At 44.1% G+C, this 23,117-nt stretch overlaps 1 protein-coding gene across 1 annotated transcript in view; it reads left to right on the forward strand.

Annotated features, from left to right (window-relative positions):
* CLCN4 (chloride voltage-gated channel 4) overlaps nt 1-23,117 on the forward strand; it is a 58,975-nt gene that overhangs the window by 30,272 nt on the left and 5,586 nt on the right. Inside the window, exons 5-10 of the mRNA XM_048860562.2 lie at nt 4,647-4,769; nt 7,192-7,398; nt 7,492-7,572; nt 8,789-9,334; nt 11,384-11,570; nt 13,912-14,310. Of these exons, the coding sequence (XP_048716519.1) occupies nt 4,647-4,769; nt 7,192-7,398; nt 7,492-7,572; nt 8,789-9,334; nt 11,384-11,570; nt 13,912-14,310 (1,543 nt within the window). The remainder of the gene's footprint in view (nt 1-4,646; nt 4,770-7,191; nt 7,399-7,491; nt 7,573-8,788; nt 9,335-11,383; nt 11,571-13,911; nt 14,311-23,117) is intronic.

A 23,117-nucleotide genomic window follows, 5' to 3' on the forward strand; every position in this document is an offset into this window, starting at 1 on the left:
TATTTATAGACTGATAGTTGTTTCTTAGGTTTCAGAGTAGCAGTCGTATTAGTCTGTATTCGCAAAAAGAAAAGGAGGACTTGTGGCTCCTTAGGGACTAAATAAATAAATAAATAAATTTGTTAGTCTCTGAGGTGCCACAAGTACTAGTTGTTTCTTAGTAACATTAAATAAACATTGTCCCAGGATAAATTGCTGAACTGGAGTGAAGTTGTAGATTATTAGAAAATCCCTGGATGGAGAAGAGGTGGGGAGGAAGGAGCATTGCATTAAGCATAACAGCTGGATGGGTGTTTTAGTTCACACGTAGTTAATATTTTCACCATATTCAAGCTAGGTTTCTGATCCTTAAGGATTACAGTGAAAATAACTATTAGTTTGACTTGATTCTGGCAACTCCCCCAGACCAACGGAGCTTCTAAGATCTGCAGTCTTCCCCTGTCTCACTGACTTCTACAGTCAGTAGATCTAACTGTATTAATATTGTTATATTATGGTAGCATCTAGAGACCCCAATCAGGCACCAAGGCCCCACAGGAAATGTACACACATACATCAGAAAGTCAGTCCTACCTCTGTACAAACTCTGCAGGCTTCTCAAAGCCTTGTAGAATTTCTAAGAACAATCAAGATTGATTTAATTACAGTCAGTACACAGAGAGATTTTTGTTCCCATTCATAAATTACTACACCTTGCAGAAGACATCCAAACAACAGACACAAGCACAGTGAAAAGAACTGGTTGCCTTGAGTGTGCAGAGGGAACAGTTCACAGAACATTTTACATAAAAAGTTCTTGGAGGATTTTTCCCAGATGTAATATGTTCAGACTCTTCTATTTTATGCACAGCTGTGGCTCTGCTTATCATGTCTAACTGAATTTGACATTTTGGAGCCCTAGATGTACATAGATATTGTTTGCAAAATCATTTCTTCCCTGTGGTTTTGGGCATCATAGCTCCTTTCAGCCCCTTAAATATGTTGCCACTGTGAATTCTGACACATCCTATGGGATCTGTCAGTATTCTTTTAATTATAGTATTTCTATGAAACCTCCCCCCCAAAAAGCAGATTTGATTTAGAGAAAACATGAAAATAAATCAGTCTATGCATCAGATCATGTTTTCTTCCCGACTCCTCATTATACAGGTTACCTGTGTTGGCCATCCATTCAACCCTGTGCTCTTTCCTTCTTCTATTCCAGTGGCTTTCAACCTTTCCAGATTACTGTACCCCTTTCAGGAGTCTGATTTGTATTGCGTACCCCCAAGTTCACTTAAAAACCTCACTTAAAAACTGCTTGCTTACAAAATCAGACATAAAAATACAAAAGTGTCACAGCACACTATTACTGAAAGATTGCTTACTTCCTTATTTTTACCATATTATTATAAATCAATTGGAATATAAATATTGTATATACATTTCAGTGTACAGTAAATAGAGCAGTATAAACAAGTCACTGTATGAAATTTTAGTTTGTACTGACTTTGCTAGTGTTTTTTATGTAGCCTGTTGTAAAACTAGGCAAATATTTAGATTAGTTGATGTACCCCTTGGAAGACCTCTGCATACCCCAAAGATACACATACCCCAGGTTGAGAACCACTATCCTATTCCAGTGCCATTCCTTAAAACAGCCAGCAGAGGATGCTGTAAAAGTAGGATACGCGCCATCCTCCTTGTGGAGACTAAACTTGCCTCTGGTAATACACTGGAGCCATCTGTTTTGGCCTAGAGTGTTGACTCCAACAGTAGACCCATAGGCTTATATGTAAGCATGTGAGTAAGTGCCTTCCTGAATCAGGGTCTTGGTGATGGCAGCTATAGTGTGGCTGAGTCACTAGTACTTCCCTTCTGAAAGACTATTAATCTTTAGAAACTGTTATTTAAAGTTCTAAAAGTTTATGACTATAAGTGTTCAAAAAAGAACTCAATCTTGCCTGTGACCACGTGTCTAGTTCATGGAGGATAGGTCCATCAATGGCGTCCCTAGTCTCTGTTTGCCTGAAGCTGGGAATGGGCGACAGGGGATGGATCACTAGATGATTACCTGTTCTGTTCATTGCCTCTGGGGCACCTGGCATTGGCCACTGTCGGAAGACAGGATACTGGGCTAGATGGACCTTTGGCCTGACCCCGTATGGCCATTCTTATGTTCATATGTCAAATGTTTGGAGAATGTGAGGATGAATGTTATCCCTAGGGACATAGTTGTGCAAAAAAAGTGGGATCCCAGTAGTCTGACCCAGTATGATGTAGTATGTGTGTCTGTAGCAAATACCTAAAACAGATCTGCAGTCTTTACATCTGAGATTTGAAAAAGGAGTCTGTCAAAAGAAATGAATATGGTGCAGCTTAATTGAATTAAGAAGCAAAATAGCTGCTTTAGCTCAATGTTTTAGAGCCAAATTCTCACCAGATGAGCTGGAACTGCTGCAGATTCACACTAGTGTAGCTGAGATCAGAATGTAGCCCTGGGACTGCAAACTCAGACTGTCCTCTAAGGCAGGGGTTAACATTTTTCTTTCTGAGGCCCCCCACTGTCCTATTAAAAATCTCCATGGCCCCCTTGTGTCCCAACAACTGTTTTTCTGTATATAAAAGCAAGGACAAGCATTAGGGGGTAGCAAGCAGGGCAACTCCCCGGAGTCCCACGCCACAGGGGGCCTCATGAAGCTAAGTTGCTCAGGCTTCAGCTCCAGCTCAGGGTGGAGGGGCTTGGGCCTCTGGGCTTCAACTGCATGTAGTAGGGCTTCAGCTTTCTGCCCTGGGCCCCAGCAAATCTAATGCCAGCCCTGCTTAGCAGACCCCCTGAAACCTGTTTGCAGCTGCCTTTGTGGTCCCGGATGGCTGGTTGAGAACCACTGCTCTAAGGGAATAGTGAATATTACCATTGAGTCTCTAGTTGAAAGCACTAGGGAGAAGACATTCATGGGGAAATGAAATAAACATTCTTCAGTTGGAACAATAAAACTCCACTATGACTATGGATGGGTGTCCTTGATAAGTATGGAATTTATTACTTAAGTCTTGGGTCATGGGGGTTGATAACACTCTGCTCTTCTGCTGTTATCAGCAAGGCCACTCATTGATATCGTATTCGGATAGAAATATCTAGGGATATGCTAGAGTTAGTTATTGTTATGGCATGTTTGGCAAACGGGGACCATCACATTGACCTTGCCTGCTTTGTCATTCATAAGATTGGAAAATAGGGTTTTTAGCATTGAGAACTGGAACAGAATAGGAGTAGTTGACACAGACTTCCTTGATGGTCACACATACAGCATGGTGTCCTCTTAATTCTCTGCCATCTGAAAAAGCACTCTCAGTACTTCAAATACAGGTTATGGACACTACTAGTCTTCACTGAGGCTTCCCTTGTCTCTGTTCTGGACCATCAGATGGCAGTGGAGGGAGAACCTTCAAAGGTGTGCATCATATTGTCATCTTTAGACTGATAAATCACAGCTCCATGCCTCCGATTGGATCAGTCCATTATGGGCTCTTTTTTGGCTATTGGACTGTCTAAGTGGCTTTATTATTTGGAGGGGACACATCCAATGGTAACTCAACCCCGAAAAGGTCAAGGTCATGCTTGTGGGTAGGGAAGAGTGTCTTGAGGAAAACTTGGGCAGTTTTTGTATGTCCATTCCAGGGAGAATGGCATCACTAGAGATGGGTGTGGAACTTGGAGGTAACCACTGACTGCTCACTCCGTAGTTACAACAGTGATTTAGAGTGGCTATTACCATTACCATCTGCATCCTATCGGGAAAGCCCATCTCTTTATCTTGAGTACAGGCCTCAGCATGATTGCTTATGCTTTTGTCATATCCAGGGTAAACGACTGTAATACATTCATAATTGGGCATCCTTTCAAATTGCTTTGGAGGCCGCAACCACTGCAGAATGTGTCCTGTACCTTATACCTTCAGATAGGAGTGAGGAATTCAGTTATACCCATCTTCTGTGAAGTGCACTGGCTGTTAATACACCAAAGAATATAATTTAAGGTATCAGAGTTAGTATGGAGAGCCTCTTCATAATCTAAACCCTCAGAACTGGACTGATCACTTCGCATCCTATGTTCCTGCCTGATCATTACAATTAGCCGGGGTGATACTGGTCTTGCCCCTTCTATTAAAATTAATGGAGAAGTGTTGCTAAATCCCCGGCTTTGAAAATCTCAGCCAGCGTCCCCAGAGAGGCCCACCGCCGTCTCTCGTTGGCTGACTTTAAAGTACATTGCAAATCCCTCCTTTGGGGTATTTTTTTTCTGGCTGTAACTGGGTTTGCCCCAGTGCTAGGTTTGCTTGATGTTGTTTGGACTGTGTATATGTGCTCAGCTTTTCTTTCAACTGTTTAAGTGTTTAGTTTGGTATTTTGTATAGTGCGTGAGAAGCTTCCAAAAGACACCATGTAGATTGGTTTAAATAAACTAAGATGCTGCATCTATGTATCTTTGCGGAGCACAAAAATGTGCAAACATTCACACTTACTGAGGCAGAAGCAGCTTCAATCATACCACTAGTGTTGCAGTAATTGAACAGAACCTGCTCCACCCCACTCCAAATCCTAATAGGAACATAAGGTTATTTCATTGCATTTGTCTAACAGTGTTTTTGCTGTTGTTTTTCCAGGGTGCAAGTGCTTACATTCTAAACTATTTTCTGTACATTATGTGGGCTCTATCTTTTGCTTTCCTGGCAGTCTCCCTGGTCAGGGTGTTTGCTCCTTACGCTTGTGGTTCTGGGATTCCAGAGGTGAGTTTCTTCCAGATGGATGCATATTTAAAACCTGAAAAGTCATTTCATGTTCTAGACCTGTGCCATCATATAGCTATGCCTTTGGCATATGAACAAGCAGAAGCAAGGCATTTTAATATTTTTTTTTCACCTGACATGTCTTTATATTATGCCTTTTGCCTAAGCTGTGTTCATGTTTCCTGTCTAAATTCTTCATCTTAGACTCCACTCAAAGGCATATGCAATGGCTGCTGTTTTGGTCAACAACCCAAGGACCGAACTGGACACTTCCAGAGCTAAAAGCATGAACTGCTAGAACCTGAGTTAAAGATCCAAGGCTCCCTAACTGGGCGGTAACAATTCATATTCTCTGTGGATTGGACACAGAGGGGGAGCCATAGTGCATACTCATCAGTGGGTTACACATGAATATTTGCCTGGAAGTCCACCAGATACAATTACATGTTCCAGTTATAAGGGAGAAGATAAAAGTTTAGGCCAAGATTTAAGGGGGGGGGGCGCAAAAAAAAGGGAAGGGAGGAAGATTCAAGACCAAGCTTTCCAAAGTAACTTGTGAGTTTGAGCTCCTCAATTTTGGGGGGCCCACCATTTGGAATTCCTTTAAAGGATCTGATTTTCTGAAAACCAGGTGTGTCAAGCTGGGTGCCCAAAATTCAGGCAACCAAAGTCACCAGTCACTTTTGAAAATTTGGCCCTAAATCCATCTTTGGGTTCTTAAATTAGTGACCTTGAAATCAAGAACAGCTACAGGTTACTTAATACTTTAATAAAACATGTCAGACGCTTAAAAAAAAGGGGGGGGGGAGGCTAAATAACAGCTGGGTATTATTAAGAGCCTCCATATGGATTGTGGAGTCTAAATTTAAGCTTCAGTCTTTGAAAGTCTGATCCTTGTCCTTCAAATTTAATTCATTGTACAGATCTGTTTGCTCCTTTCGTCACCCCTAGGAGAGCAACCCAAGAAATCTAAAACTGATTAACCAAAAATCTGGAACTGGTTGGAAAAAATAATTGCAAAACCCTCCTGAAATATTGACATTGTTTCCGTTGCTCAGGTGTCAATATGAAGCTATTTTTTATTTTATTTTTTCAATTTTTGTTATAACTTTTTAATTTTTTAAATAAAAATATTATCAAACATTTTCACTTACAGAAAACCTGGATTTTAATAAATGAAAATGTCTACTGGTTTTGATAACATTTTGGATAAAAATTCTGATAATGAAGTCAGAAGTCAAAAAAGGCCACTTTTGGATGAAAAACTTTGAATTTGCAAAATTTTGAGACGTTTAAAAATCAACAAACACCAAAGCCAAAAACCTTATTTCAAGACTGGTTTGAGTGTACTTTTAGAAAACTTGCTTAGAGATTGATTTATTGCTTTATATCTTTGGGGAAGAATACAAAGGAAAAAAGGAAGCGGGGGAGTATCAATCTGTGTAAACTGGAGCTTGGCATAGTGTATACTTAAATTGACACAGCTTAGTTGATCTCACTTTTAAAATCATGATGGTCTCAACTCATGCTATAATCTTGTAAAGGATTTTCTATTATTATTTTACATGTATATTGCTTTAATGCCTATAACCTAACCAGGTCATGCGTTCTTGGATTGTAGGCACTGTACAAACATATAGTAAATCATAGTTCCTTCCCTCTCAAAGGGCTACAAGACACATTAAAATGGCTGTTGCTTGCACACGCTCAGTCAATTCCTTTTACAGTGCAGTCACTAAAGGAACTCAGATGCCAAGCCAGCCCCATGTCTAGTCCCCCTGGACTGGATTGCTGGAACAGGATGTAGAAAAATAAAAATCACTGCTAAGAATGGTGACAAGTAATGGGTGTATGCTAGAGTTACCTTCAGTTTAGACATGTTTTAGAGGCAAATTCCAAATCAGATTTCTGCCTGTTGACTTTGTCTGTTTAAATATGGCAAGATTTGATCCATATTTAAAAAAAATTGAGAGAAACTTGTTAAAACCAAGACCTCTGCAAGGTTCAGTTTCATGGCACTGTAATATTTTTCTGTGATGGGATTTTTGGAAATAACAAAAAATATAATGTTTATGGAATCTGCCCCACACTATAATTATTTTGTTTTTTTGGTCACACTCATTTGCATCTCATTTAAGCCCTGATCCTGCAAGCCAATCCACATGGGCAGCGTCCCGTTGACTTCACACAGGCGGGGTCCACCCACATTAACTAGCTTGTAAAATTGTTGCCATGTCTACCCACTACTCATGTTAACCACTAGTACGATATCACTGTAGAAGAGTTGTCTTAATCTTTCGCTGAGTGCATCAGTGGCTTCTTTCAAGCAATGATTTGTCTACTATAGTTGTTAAGTCATTTTTGCAAAATTGAAGTTGCAGAAGTTTATTTAGTTCTTCAACCTATTCTTCCTGCCTTCCAGATAAAAACCATCCTGAGTGGTTTCATTATTAGGGGCTACCTGGGGAAGTGGACACTCTTAATCAAAACAGTCACCTTGGTTCTCGTGGTGTCTTCGGGCCTCAGCCTCGGCAAAGAAGGTCCTTTAGTGCATGTGGCTTGTTGCTGTGGTAACTTCTTCAGCAGCCTCTTCTCAAAGTACAGCAAGAATGAAGGAAAGAGGAGAGAGGTGAGCTTGGACTCAGATTGACTATATTTAAGGGGAACAAAATGACAACAACTCAAAGGGCTCATGCCTTATATGCAAATCTTTGTGTTGCAGGTGCTTTCAGCTGCAGCTGCTGCAGGAGTCTCTGTGGCTTTTGGTGCTCCAATTGGTGGTGTACTTTTTAGCCTGGAAGAGGTAAGAGCTACCAGTGAATCAGCTGTGTTTCACTTTCATGATATATGTTTGCAGAATTCATTTGCATCAGTAACAATACTTTCCCTTGATTCCTTCCTTACGAATCCAGAATTTATTTGCATCAGTAACAATACTTTCTCTTGATTCCTTCCTAACGAATCCTTTTTATTTTCCCAATATTGTTATGCCATATATAAGCATATATAATCTGTAATTGTTACCAATGAGAAGTTACCCTGTAGATTAGCATAATGTTGGCAGAAGAGGAGTAATAGTCTCCTGGAGATAACCAAAGGTGTGATTGTACTGTGTGTGTGTTCAGCATTTGACCCCATACAGAAAAGGTGTATGCCTTGAGCATTCTAACAAAAGATTACAGAAACTTACTACAGCATGTCTAGAGATCATAACTCCAGTGTGTCCGTTTAAAACATCACGGTTCAACAGCTTCCTTTATGATTCATCTGATATTCATTTTCCATTGTTCGCAATTTCCTCCTCAAGTCTGAAAATGCCTTTCCTTACAGATGTGTGACCATGTTCTGGTCACAGACACACCCATGTATGTAAAGTCACAATTACCAACAGAGGGAATGCAGTAGGGCAGGGGTGGGCAAACCTTTTGGCCTGAGGGCCACAGCAAAGTTCCGAAACTGTAGGAAGGGCCAGGTAGGGAAGGTTGTGCCTCCCCAAACAGCCTGGCCCTCACCCCCTATCCACCCCCTCCCACTTCCTGCCCCCTGACTGCCCCCCTCAAAACCCCTATCCAAGCCCCGCCCTCCCCGTTCCCTGTCCCCTGACCGCCCCCCCCCCCCGAACCTCTACCCCATCTAACTGCCCCCTGCTCCTTGTCCCCTGACTGCCCCCCGGGACCTCCTGCCCCTTATCCAACCCCCCACTCCCCGCCCCCTTACTATGCCACTCCGAGCAGCAAGACTGGCAGCTGTGCCGCATGGCCAGAGCCAGCCACACTACAGTGCTGCCCGGCAGGAGCTCGCAGCATGGCAAGCTGAGGCTGCAGGGGAAGGGGGACAACAGGGGAGGGACTGGGAGCTCAAGGGCTGGGCAGGATGGTTCCGCAGGCCAGATGTGGCCTGTGGGCTGTACTTTGCCCACCTCTGCAGTAGGGCCTGTGGTGCAACAAAAAAGAGAGTAACTAAATCAAAACACCTTACCTCCCACTCAGTTAAGCATTCACTGTTTCTGTTTGTTTTAGGTTAGTTATTATTTTCCCCTGAAAACCCTCTGGAGGTCATTTTTTGCTGCTCTTGTGGCTGCCTTTACTCTGAGGTCCATCAATCCGTTTGGAAACAGCCGACTGGTTCTTTTTTATGTGGAGTACCACACCCCCTGGTATATGGCTGAACTTTTCCCATTCATTCTGCTTGGGGTCTTTGGAGGTCTGTGGGGGACGCTCTTTATCCGTTGCAACATTGCATGGTGCCGGAGGCGCAAAACAACCAGGCTTGGGAAGTATCCGGTCCTAGAGGTCATTGTGGTAACTGCTATCACTGCCATCATCGCCTATCCTAATCCATACACTCGGAGGAGCACCAGTGAGCTGATCTCTGAGCTTTTCAATGACTGTGGCGCTCTGGAGTCCTCACAACTCTGTGACTATATTAATGACCCAAACATGACCAGGCCCGTAGATGACATCCCTGACAGACCTGCTGGCTTTGGAGTCTACACTGCAATGTGGCAGCTGGCCCTGGCTTTGATTTTTAAAATTATTATCACAATATTTACTTTTGGCATGAAGGTAAGTTGGAGGGTGTGTAAAGTTCATTGCTGCAATCCATATTGTGTGTTGAAGCTAGACTTTTGCATGACAAGACCAGGTTAATATCAGAGCTTAGAGTGTCATGTTCAGGTTACATACGTCTGGCATAATACCAGGGATGTGTGTGAGAACATGCAAATTCTGAAGCACAAGGCAATAGAAAATTAGGGCTTAATTAGGATTCTGCTTTGATGGCAACAGATTCATCTAAAGATTCAGAAATTAGCAAGAGTTCCACAGACACTCCTGGTATCAGGGTGAATTGTAAGATGCTATCACAGAACCTTCTCATGGTCTTTCATTCAGCGTTTGTATTTTGTAGTAATATACAGAATAACTCAATTTAGCTGTAGCATGCTATCTGTTTTTGTATGTCTCACTTCCCCTGCTTCTCATCAACTTGCATTGGATACAAAGAAGACCGTATTGGATTGAGCCCCCTTGTTGTATCTGCTAGGTTTCTTTGATTTTTCTTGGTTTAAAAAAAAAGATACAGTATTGTTGTTGAGCATTTACATTCACTATTGCCAGTAAGTCAATAAAGCATGATTCCCACTTCAAATGAAATTCAGCTCCCTTGGAAATATGACAGGTTTCAGAGGAACAGCCGTGTTAGTCTGTATTCGCAAAAAGAAAAGGAGTACTTGTGGCACCTTAGAGACTAACCAATTTATTTGAGCATGAGCTTTCGTGAGCTACAGCTCACTTCATCAGATGAAGTGAGCTGTAGCTCACGAAAGCTCATGCTCAAATAAATTGGTTAGTCTCTAAGGTGCCACAAGTACTCCTTTTCTTCTTGGAAATATGGAGTATTTTATATTGCTGTATATTCTTGTCTTAATACAGTGCAGTGTAGCCAAGTTGCACTGATTGTGGGAACCATACGTTTGAATTTACTGACTATTTATTAATTTAAAAGATCACGAGATTATGCAAATATGCAACATTTGAAATAAAAGCTCAGCTGTAAGATTCCATCCGTGCAGGTTTTATTGATTTGTTTTATTTTTTCCCCTCATTGTGTTTGTCAAGTTTTGCTTTTTAGAAAGAAAGGGGAAATAGAGTTCAGTACATCAGACCAAATGGCTAAAAGAAAAAAAGTGCTGTCTGAAGGTGAACCTACATCAAGCAAGGGTTATTTTGGTTTAACACCCCTCCACCCCAAACAAATAGGGGTTTTGTGGTCCAGATTCCATTTTATCCAAGCCCAAACTACACAAAGTGGGCAGAGGCAAGTAGTAGCTATATGGTTGTTGGTGGAGTCCATTTGTAAACATACATTTGTCTGTACAAACTAGTAGCTCGCATTCACATAAATAAATTCATGGTTTTATTCCAAAAAGTGAAACTATTGAAATAAACCCACCAGTCTGATTATTTTGCTAACCTAACCAACTGCTATTTTCTCAACGTCTAATTTAGGACCTGTCCATAGCAGAATGAATCAAGTTCTAACGAGCCACTGACTTTAATAGGGTATTAGTGCTATATGCTAAGCAACAACCGTTTAAGTCTATCTTGCAAAATAAGCTTGAACTGAAGATCCAGCTTTGGAGCGGAGCCTGGAGCTGGAGCGCGGAGCAGCTCCAGGGCAGTGGAGCTGCAGGTTTTGCCTGGAGCTGGAGTGGAGCCAGAGCACAGCTCCAAAGCCCTGCTTATGACACACACAAAAGCTACGCCTTCAGAAGAGGAGAAATTAAAACTATGCAATGTGCAAATTTTGAATTTAAAAAAGAAGATTGCTCATACCAATATTGAGAAATAAAGTTGGTGTGAATTCAGGAACTAGGATTAGGTAAAATAGATACGCATGTATTTAAATTATATATCACTTTTTAAGTTCCTGTATAGTTCCAGTATTTGCAGAGGACCATCTCAGACCAAGGAGAAGATCCACTGAGACTTCCAGAGAGTTGTGGGGTCTGGCACTGGCTCCGATAAGGGATGTTGGTACTCTGGTACCATATTTCTTACATGCATAGTGGAGACCTTTTGGTCAAAACAGTCACTTGTCTGTTTTCATTTAAGATCCCTTCAGGCCTCTTTATTCCCAGCATGGCTGTGGGAGCCATGGCTGGTAGAATGGTTGGAATTGGAGTAGAGCAGCTGGCCTACCATCATCATGACTGGATCATCTTCAGGAACTGGTGTAGACCAGGAGCAGACTGTGTCACTCCAGGGCTTTATGCTATGGTGGGAGCTGCAGCATGTCTCGGTACAGTAAGCGGCGGTCTTTATTCTTTGTGCGTGTGTGTGCTACAAGATGTTTTCCAGACGTACTGTGGGGTTTTTTAAATTGTTAAGAGAATTTCAGGCTCGTGGAAGCAGGCGAGATTGCCGCTCTGACAATCCTGGGAACAAATTGTTCCACTGGGCACAGCACAGGCAGTAACACTAAACTCTTCCTTACGTTGCTCCACCGTAAACATGGTCTAGAGGAGAGGGGTAGCTAGTTGTCCCTGCCCAGTTACACTTGGTCCTCTCTGTCGAATCTGCCAAAAAGGATGTCAATTGCAAACCATAGAGGGGTGGGTGGGGGGAGAGTTATAAAAAGAACATAAGGGGTTTTTTTATAAAGAGCAGGAAAATGGTATCCCTCCCAAGAGGCTTGCTCATTTGTGATGGCTGTGATTTCCACCCTAATTGAACTGGAATTACCCACTGATTTAAAATATTCTACTGTTAAGCCAAGGAAAACAATCTTTGATCACTACCAATTTTGCCCAAATTGAAATCATTGATCTGGACATGAAAGGTCTGTATCCCATTACCAGTCACACAGGCTATATTCAGTCTTTCATCCCTGAGTATAGGTCAAAGCCTGGTTCCTTTGAATTCAACGTGAATTTTGCTATTGACTTCAATTGGACTGCCATTCAGTCCTAAATGCTAATTGTTAAAGCAAGGCCATTGATATAAACTAAATCTCATACATCAAATGCCAAGTTGTACATGGAAATGAAATGTGAAAACATCAACTCCAAGCATGTTATTTCTTCTTTCATTTTTTATTTGACCTGTATCTTACATAATTTCCAGTGCTGCTTGGTATTTGGACTATGCAGTAATGGACATATCTCACAAAATTAGGCCTTGTCTACAACGAAACCTTCTCATGTAGCTGTATCTTGTACAAGCAAAAGAGTGCTTTTGCCGATATAGCTTATACCAGCGCTCCGAACGAAATAAGCTATTCTGGCAAAAGGACTCCTGTGTCAGTATAACTGCGTCTAGCACTCAGGCTTTTGCTGGCATGGATATGTCAGTTAGGGTATGATTTTTCACACCCCTATGTTCATAGCTATGCCCACGAATTTTAAGTGTAGACCAGGCCTTAGTGTAATTGACTAGGCTTCCAATGAAAGCTGCATCCAGAGGAGCACTGGCAGATAAGTAGGATGATATGTGAGACCAGTCATGGTAGGAACCTAATGTCAGAAATAGTAAACCAGCCTCAGTTGTCCTTTTTTATGCTTTTCTTTAGCATTCCAAAACAGAATTTATCAGTGCAAACATTTTTCCTTTATATTAAAGAAAAGTTCTTTACTGTGCATCCATTAGCAGGCAATCCTATTCTGTTTTTACAGCCACAGTTAGCTATGTAATAATTGTAACTGCATAGCATTACCCATGCCATTACATAAAAACAAATTTTTAATAACCTATTTTCTTATTTCTCTAATCTAAACAATGGCACTGTATTTGGAGATCTAAGAATATCAAATTCTCACAATTATTTTTCGGACATATTACCTGGAGAAACACATACAATCGTTATACTGTGATTATATGATTCTTTATATCCTGTAATGTAAACTGCAGCAGTAAACTGATTATAAAATGGCACAAAGAAACTACAGTGGAGAATGTTGATACTAGAACTGATTTATGCACAGAAGGCATCACAACCAAGCTACAAGAACACATTTCATGGAAGCTGCTTACATTATGACAAGCAATTTACAGAGGTTGATCAAGGAGCGGGCTACATTTAATACAGTTCCCTTAATGCTTCTTTTTCTTTAAGAGTGTAATCCTTAATCAAGTATGTTTTCAAATTAAACCTTCAATATGATCAATTTTATATAAATGAAGAAGTCAATAATGAAATTAAACATGTCTGCAGTAGTTATGCCTACACTTTAGCACTGATTTTCCCAGAAATACGGGCCTAGGCATTTAGATTGACCCCAATCCATTGAGTTTTGGTATGTCATTTATCAAATATAGTTCAGACGTGTGTGTGCTTTACTGTTGTGCCAGATTATTTAATTAAGGTAATCTCCAAGCATGCAGGTACCAGAGTCTGTAATTATCTGCTTTTCACATGCTAATAAACTTGGGTTGAGCGTGTCACTGTAACCTTTTCTGTTCAAAATTACAGCAGATGAAATGGAAACCTGTAATTTCAGTGAACGACAGACAGTGAGGGGTTTGAATAATTTCATGCCTTTATGCATATAAGATACTAGAAAGTCCAAAGAGTTGGTACATTTATAGATTTTTGTTGTTGTTTTTTTTTTAGGGGGGAACCTGAATGATCTTTTTCTTGGCAGGTGGAGTTACCAGAATGACTGTCTCCCTGGTGGTTATTATGTTTGAGTTAACCGGAGGCTTGGAGTATATTGTACCTCTAATGGCTGCAGCTGTGACCAGCAAGTGGGTAGCAGATGCCTTTGGGAAAGAAGGGATCTATGAGGCACACATCCACTTGAATGGTTACCCATTTCTGGATGCTAAGGACGAGTTCACACACCGAACACTAGCAACAGATGTCATGAGGCCTAGGCGTGGTGAGCCTCCACTCTCTGTTCTGACACAGAATAGTATGACAGTGGAAGATGTGGAGACATTAATCAAAGAGACCGATTACAATGGTTTTCCGGTGGTGGTTTCCAAAGACTCGGAGCGTCTCATTGGTTTTGCACAGAGACGGGAACTGATTCTTGCAATAAGTGAGTAAAGAGTACAATATAGATTTTAATGGGAACGTAAAGGGTATTACAGTGATACTGTGAAGCATGTACGAATAGGTAAATAAGAACAAAACTGAATGTTTACTCCAAAGGATGTGGAAGGCTGTTTCTACCCTTTCTGAGAACCAAGCAACCTCCCCACTACAACATACCTTCGGCCAACCTCTGGGGTTTAATTCCTCCCTCAGTTATGCTGAGGTAAATCTGAAGTAACTCTGTTAAAGCCGTTGGAGTTAAACCAGTTTCAAATTGGTGAAAGTCATATCAGACCATGGTCAGTAGCATTTCTAGTCTCCAACCAAATCTCTTGTCACTCTCAGCAGTAAAAGTCCAGAGATATCTGTGAACCCCAGCCACTACATAACAACGTGCAAAGTGCTGGCGCCACACTGTGTTAGTTTCTGTTATCGCATCATAGTTGTTCTAATTTGTAAGCATTTAAATCTTGCAGACCTTGGTGACCTGAAAGATCAGTGGTATGATTTTTCAGATGATTGGAGGAGGGGAAGCTCCTGAGTTCTTTGGAAAATAAAATTTATAAATAAAAAATAACAGTTATTTTGGTGACAGCCTCTCCTGCTTACAGGGACTTTTTCATGAAGCAAAAATTGCTCTGTAAACCATGTACTCTTTACATTTTAAGCTGCTCTACTTAAAAGGATACTACCTAAAGCCTAGATTTACAAAGGGAAGTAAGTGCTGCAATGCTGAACTTTGTAATACCTAATTTCTCAGAGCCTGGCCTCTCAATTTATCCTTTTGTGGATCTATCCCTAAGCCCTGGTCTACACTAGGACTTTAGATCGAATTTAGCAGCGTTAAATCGATTTAAACCTGCACCCGTCCACACAATGAAGCCCTTTATTTCGACTTAAAGGGCTCTTAAAATCGATTTCCTTACTCCACCCCTGACAAGTGGATTAGCGCTTAAATCGACGTTGCCGGCTCGAATTTGGGGTACTGTGGACACAATTCGATGGTATTGGCCTCCGGGAGCTATCCCAGAGTGCTCCATTCTGACCGCTCTGGACAGCGCTCTCAACTCAGATGCACTGGCCAGGTAGACAGGAAAAGAACCGCGAACTTTTGAATCTCATTTCCTGTTTGGCCAGCGTGGCAAGCTGCAGGTGACCATGCAGAGCTCATCAGCAGAGGTGACCATGATGGAGTCCCAGAATCGCAAAAGAGCTCCAGCATGGACTGAACGGGAGGTACGGGATCTGATCGCTGTTTGGGGAGAGGAATCCGTGCTATCAGAACTCCGTTCCAGTTTTCGAAATGCCAAAACCTTTCTGAAAATCTCCCAGGGCATGAAGGACAGAGGCCATAACAGGGACCCGAAGCAGTGCCGCGTGAAACTGAAGGAGCTGAGGCAAGCCTACCAGAAAACCAGAGAGGCGAACGGCCGCTCTGGGTCAGAGCCCCAAACATGCCGCTTCTATGATGAGCTGCATGCCATTTTAGGGGGTTCAGCCACCACTACCCCAGCCGTGTTGTTTGACTCCTTCAATGGAGATGGAGGCAATACAGAAGTAGGTTTTGGGGACGAAGAAGATGATGATGAGGAGGTTGTAGATAGCTCACAGCAAGCAAGCGGAGAAACCGGTTTTCCCGACAGCCAGGAACTGTTTCTCACCCTAGACCTGGAGCCAGTACCCCCCGAACCCACCCAAGGCTGCCTCCTGGACTCAGCAGGCGGAGAAGGGACCTCTGGTGAGTGTACCTTTTAAAATGCTATACATGGTTTAAAAGCAAGCATGTGAAAGGATTACTTTGCCCTGGCATTTGCGGTTCTGCCTTTGCAAAAGGTTTCTGGGGAGGGCAGCCTTATTTCGTCCTTCATGGTAGGACACTTTACCACTCCAGGCCAGCAACACGTACTGGGGAATCACTGTAGAACAAAGCATTGCAGTGTATGTTTGCTGGCATTCAACCAAAATCCGTTCACGCGGTGGGAGGAGGCAAAATGCGACCTTGTAACGAAAGCACATGTGCTATGTATGTAATGTTAACTTTCAAGGTTTACCCTGAAAGAGTGTAGCCACTGTTTTATAAAATGTGTCTTTTTAAATACCGCTGTCCCTTTTTTTTTCTCCACCAGCTGCATGTGTTTCAATGATCACAGGATCTTCTCCTTCCCAGAGGCTAGTGAAGCTTAGAAAGAAAAAAAAACGCACTCGCGATGAAATGTTCTCCGAGCTCATGCTGTCCTCCCACACTGACAGAGCACAGACGAATGCGTGGAGGCAAATAATGTCAGAGTGCAGGAAAGCACAAAATGACCGGGAGGAGAGGTGGAGGGCTGAAGAGAGTAAGTGGCGGGCTGAAGAGAGTAAGTGGCGGGCTGAAGACAGGGCTGAAGCTCAAATGTGGCGGCAGCGTGATGAGAGGAGGCAGGATTCAATGCTGAGGCTGCTGCAGGACCAAACCAGTATGCTCCAGTGTATGGTTGAGCTGCAGCAAAGGCAGCTGGAGCACAGACTGCCACTGCAGCCCCTCTGTAACCAACCGCCCTCCTCCCCAAGTTCCATAGCCTCCACACCCAGACGCCCAAGAACACGGTGGGGAGGCCTCCGGCCAACCAGCCATTCCCCCACAGAGGATTGCCCAAAAAAAAGAAGGCTGTCATTCAATAAATTTTAAAGTTGTAAACTTTTAAAGTGCTGTGCTTAAAGTGCTGTGTGGCATTTTCCTTCCCTCCTCCACCACCCCTCCTGGGATACCTTGGTAGTCATCCCCCTATTTGTGTGATGAATGAATAACGAATGCATGACTGTGAAGCAGCAATGACTTTATTGGCTCTGCAAGCAATGATTAAAGGGAGGAGGGGAGGGTGGTTAGCTTACAGGGAAGTAGAGTGAACCAAGGGGCGGGGGGGGTTCATCAAGGAGAAACAAACAGAACTTTCACACTGTAGCCTGGCCAGTCATGAAACTGTTTTTCAAAGCTTCTCTGATGCGTACCGCGCCCTCCTGTGCTCTTCTAACCGCCCTGGTGTCTGGCTGCGCGTAACCAGCAGCCAGGCGATTTGCCTCAACCTCCCACCCCGCCATAAACGTCTCCCCCTTACTCTCACAGATATTGTGGAGCACACAGCAAGCAGTAATAACAGTGGGAATATTGGTTTCGCTGAGGTCTAAGCGAGTCAATAAACTGCGCCAGCGCGCCTTTAAACGTCCAAATGCACATTCTACCACCATTCTGCACTTGCTCAGCCTGTAGTTGAACAGCTCCTGACCACTGTCCAGGCTGCCTGTGTACGGCTTCATGAGCCATGGCATTAAGGGGTAGGCTGGGTCCCCAAGGATACATATAGGCATTTCAACATCCCCAACAGTTATTTTCTGGTCTGGGAATAAAGTCCCTTCCTGCAGCTTTTGAAACAGACCAGAGTTCCTGAAGATGCGAGCATCATGCACCTTTCCCGGCCATCCCACGTTGATGTTGGTGAAACGTCCCTTGTGATCCACCAGAGCTTGCAGCACTATCGAAAAGTACCCCTTGCGGTTTATGTACTCGGCGGCTTGGTGCTCCGGTGCCAAGATAGGGATATGGGTTCCATCTATAGCCCCACCACAGTTAGGGAATCCCATTGCAGCAAAGCCATCCACTATGACCTGCACATTTCCCAGGGTCACTACCCTTGATATCAGCAGATCTTTGATTGCGTGGGCTACTTGCATCACAGCAGCCCCCACAGTAGATTTGCCCACTCCAAATTGATTCCCAACTGACCGGTAGCTGTCTGGCGTTGCAAGCTTCCACAGGGCTATCGCCACTCGCTTCTCAACTGTGAGGGCTGCTCTCATCTTGGTATTCATGCGCTTCAGGACAGGGGAAAGCAAGTCACAAAGTTCCATGAAAGTGCCCTTACGCATGCGAAAGTTTCGTAGCCACTGGGAATCGTCCCAGACCTGCAACACTATGCGGTCCCACCAGTCTGTGCTTGTTTCCCGAGCCCAGAATCGGCGTTCCACAGCATGAACCTGCCCCATTAGCACCATGATGCATGCATTGTCAGGGCCCATGCTTTCAGAGAAATCTGTGTCCATGTCCTGATCACTCACGGGACCGCGCTGACGTCGCCTCCTCGCCCGGTATCGCGTTGCCATGTTCTGGTGCTGCATATACTGCTGGATAATGCGTGTGGTGGTTAATGTGCTCCTAATTGCCAAAGTGAGCTGAGCGGGCTCCATGCTTGCCGTGGTATGGCGTCCGCACAGAAAAAAGGCGCGGAACGATTGTCTGCCGTTGCTCTGACGGAGGGAGGGGCGACTGACGACACGGCTTACAGGGTTGGCTTCAGGGAGCTAAAATCAACAAAGGGGGTGCCTGTACATCAAGGAGTATTTCAGGCAGGACTGCACGGAGGGTTCCAATAAGAAATGGTGCACCTAAGTTATCGTTGTTATTGGAACAAGGAGGTTAGCCTGGCCTCTGATTGATACATGGCTAGATTTACCTCGCTGCACCTTCTCTGTGAGTGACTGCAGTGTGACCTAGAGGAATGAGTCCCCTAGACAGGGGAGGAGGCAAATGAGTACAAAACAAATCTGGTCTATTTCTTGTTTTGACCCACTCCATCTATCTTTTACATCTTTGGCTGGCAGCAGACGGTGCAGAAGGACTGCATGCCATCCACATCTCATGGCTGCTCGGCAGAAGATGGTACAGTACGCCTGCTAGCCATCCCCATCTCTTGCCTGCCTGGCAGAAGATGGTGCAATACGACTGCTAGCAATCCTCATCTCTTGCCTGCCTGGCAGAAGATGGTACAGTACGACTGCTAGCAGTCCGTATCGCCTGCCTGCTCACCATAAGACGGTTCAATAGGACTGACTGCAGGACTAAAGAGAATGACCTGGTCAAGTCACTCCAAATGTAGTCCCTGCGCCCATGTCTGCCCAGGCGCTCCCAGCCGACGCGGCCAGGAGCACCTCGGACACGATGAGGACGACTCCCAGTCGTATTGCACCGTCTGCTGCCAGAAGGCAAGGGGTTACTGCTACTGTGCAGCAAAGCCGTACCGCGTCTGCCAGCACCCAGGAGACATAGGGTGACGGTTACCTGAGCGGGCTCCATGCTTGCTGTGGTATGGCGTCTGCACAGGTAACTCAGGAAAAAAGGCGCGAAATGATTGTCTGCCCTTGCTTTCACGGGGGGAGGGAGGGAACGGGAGGCTGACGATATGTACCCAGAACCACCCGCGACAATGTTTTAGCCCCATCAGGCATTGGGATCTCAACCCAGAATTCCAATGGGCAGCGGAGACTGCGGGAACTGTGGGATAGCTACCCACAGTGCAACGCTCCGGAAGTCGACGCTTGCCTCGGTACTGTGGAAGCGCTCCGCCGAGTTAATGCACTTAATGCACTTAGAGCATTTTCTGTGGGGACACACACACTCGAATTTATAAAACCGATTTCTAAAAAACCGACTTCTATAAATTCGACCTTATTCCGTAGTGTAGACATACCCTAAGTAAAATTAGACCTAAAATTAAATTACTTGTTTCCATCAGGTGTCAGTCTATAATTTAATTTCCCATCTCCCCTCCTCCAAAACTGATAGTTGGCGTCATGTTATATATGTTAAGCAGAAGGGATGGAAAAACTCTTTGTGCCTACTTTGGAATCCACTTCATCATTGTAGGTTTAACAGAGTGCCATAGACTCAAAAGTTATAGGATTCATGGTCTGCATAGGGAGGGGGTGTTGAGGAGCAGATGAGAGAATAATTCTAGAGCCCGGTTTTCTAGCTATAATACATATTGCAGCCTTCCCTTAAATTACAAGTATGTTTGTTTTTAACTGCATGACTGAGAGGTGGGTGGTTTAAATGGTTTGTGAATAGGATTGCCAACTTTCTAATCACACAAAGCCGAACATCCCTGCCCCGCTCCTTCCCCAAGGCCCCGCGCCTTCTCTGAAGGCCTGCCACCACTCGCTCCATTTCCCCTCCCTCCGTCGCTCGCTCTCTGCCCCACTCACTTTCACCAGGCTGGGGCAGGGAGTTGGGGTGTGGGAGATGAGTGAGGACTGTGGCTGCGGGTGTGGGCTCTGGGGTGGGGCTGGGGATGAGGGGTTTGGGCTGTGGGAGGGGGCTCTGGGCTGGGGCAGTAGGCTGGAGTGCAGGGCGAGGGATGGACTCTGGGATGGGTGTACAGGCTCCAGGCGGGGCCAGAAATAAGAGGTTTGGGAGGGGGCTCCCGGCTGGGGCCAAGGGGTTCGGAGTGCTGGAGAGAGTTCAGACTCTGGCTGGCAGTGCAGGCTCTAGGGTGGGGCTAGGGATGAGGGGTTTGGGTGCAGGATGGGGTTCTGGGCTGGGGCATGGTGTTGGGGTGTGTGTGCAGGCTCCAGGAGGGAGTTTGGGTGTAGGAGGGGACTCTGGGCTGGGGCAAGGGGTTGGGGTATGGGAGGTGTGGGGTCCTGGTAGCACTTACAATGGCTCTCAGGAAGTGGCTGCCAGGTCCCTGCAGCCTGGAGGCGCATGGGTGGCCAGGGTGGCTCTGCGCTGCCTCGTGCCTGCAGGCACCACCCCCGCAGCTCCCATTGGTCACAGCTCCTGGCCAATGGGAGCTGTGAAGTTGGCACTGGCAGTGGGGGCATTGCGCAGAGCTTCCCTAGCCACCCATGCATCTAGTTGTCGCAAGGATTTAGCAGCCACTTCTGGGAGCTGTGCAGAGCTAGGACAGGCAGGGAGCCTGCCTTAGCTCCGGGCCCCCGCTGTGCCGCCGACCAGAGCCGCCAGGGTCTCTTTTCGACTGGGTGTTCCTGTCGAAAACCAGATGCCTGGGAACCCTATTTGTGAATTCAGACTAGTTTTGCAATGATCAAAAATAGGCAAGTGCACACACCTCAAACTATAAGGTACCTGGCTCATCTAACTGTAAAAGACGATCAAGTAGTTCAAGGGAATCTGCTTTTTTGTATAGCATCAACTCAATAGCCCCCCCACTACCCCTTCTCTTCCCTACCCCTTAAAAAATCAGGAGGAAGGAATCCTCAAAGTAATAACTTCAATATGAGACAATGGTTAAGTCATTTACAGGATAATTAAGCCAACAACTGTGACAGTGTCCCTTTAAATCTTCGTTTTACCTCCAGCCTGTCACTTCCTCCGGCAGATACAAAAGATACACTATATGGTAGGGTCAGAAGGGCAAACTACACCAGCTGTTAGAGAGTTGACAAAAGATATAAAGGCCAAGAGTTGGTACTTTTTAGAAAATGTACGAAGTTTGCAGTTTATATAATTTTCTTTCTAACTATTTTTAAGGTGCCGTCCATCCCCAACTCCCTAAATTCCCTTGTGAGAACTTGAAAATACAAATTAGATACACTGGGCCAGACCCTTGTCTGTCTTGTACCTTATGTTGTCATGCAGTGAGTGTACAGCAAGTTACAATGCTGGATTTCAGGCCTGTTGCACTAATGTGACCCCAACATCAGTGACCAGCAAGCTGCAAACAGGAAAGGATCAGACCCGTTAATTTAAAGGTAGAGACATCAGACACCATCTGAAATTGGTATAAAAAGCTGAGAATTATACTTTTTGATGATCCTGCTAAACAGCAACAAGGCTGGTTTGTTCACAGGGAGGCACATGGATATGTGGTCCTGTCTCTAAGCTTTTTATTACTAGTGCAGAGTTAATTAAGAATGAAAGCTGGTCCACATTTTTCAACTGAAATATTTTCCTCTCATAAAATGGTTTCTGTGAAATCCAAATTTTCCACAGGAAAAAATGTGTGGTTTCCGGGGAGCTCTAATTAAAATCTCTTCTCGTAGGCCTGGGGCGAGTCAAGAATTAAAAATCAGCCAGGACTCGTTGGCTATATAGGACTCTGCTTCCCCCCATTTCCGCTGAGAGTGGGCTGCAATCGGGAGTAATGGCAACTGTTTGGAAACCATATGACTGATTCTGATCTCATATTACACCAGTTTTGCAATAAACTGTCTCTCTTGTTAATTTTCATGGTACATGGTGATTCTATATGATTTAATGTGTGTCTTTTATAAATCAAAATCCTGATTTAAATTTTATAGCTCAATAGGATTCTATTCTATTCTATTCAGGCCCTGCACCATGGTATAGGAGAGCCTTCCAGAGGGCATGAAGTGCTATAACAAACATCATGTGTGTCTTTTCTCCTTCTTTATCTCTTCTTCCCCACAGGGAAAAAATTGCATGTTTTCTGGCATTTTTTATTAATTTTATTTTATTTTTCCATATTTTTATGTATATACGCATATACACTGTGCCATGTCTGCCTATTAGTGAAGGCAAGGCTGAAGAATTGCACCTTGCACTTGGAAGGGAAGGTGATGAGGTTTGCGGTGGTTCACGTTCTGGAGCTACAGACAGATTGGGGTTTTTTGTTGTTTTTTTTAAGTAAACTGAGCCCATGAGCGCATTGAGGGTAAGATTAGAGATTGTGAACATAAATCAGTATTCAATGGGAATGTAGTGTAGTGAGCAGAGGACTGGTTGGATGAGTTCATGGTGGCCCATGATACTGAAGAGATGTTTTGCTGTGTTCTATACTGAGCACTTATGGTTGTATGCCAGGAATATTGCATTGCTGAAATCCATTTGGAAGTAACAAAAGTAGATATTTCTGAGGCCAGGTCTTCAGCCAGCAGGATTGGATGGAGTCTTCTAGCCAGCTGTAGAAGACAACTGTGAACACTACTATGTGAAAGCTTAATGTCAGTAAGGAATCCAAGAGCACTCCTAAACTCCAAGAGCTTAACCCTTGTTGGGTGTGTTTTGTCAACCACAGG

The sequence above is a fragment of the Caretta caretta genome, chromosome 1 (assembly GCF_965140235.1).
Source record: "Caretta caretta isolate rCarCar2 chromosome 1, rCarCar1.hap1, whole genome shotgun sequence".
Lineage (NCBI taxonomy): Eukaryota > Metazoa > Chordata > Testudines > Cheloniidae > Caretta > Caretta caretta.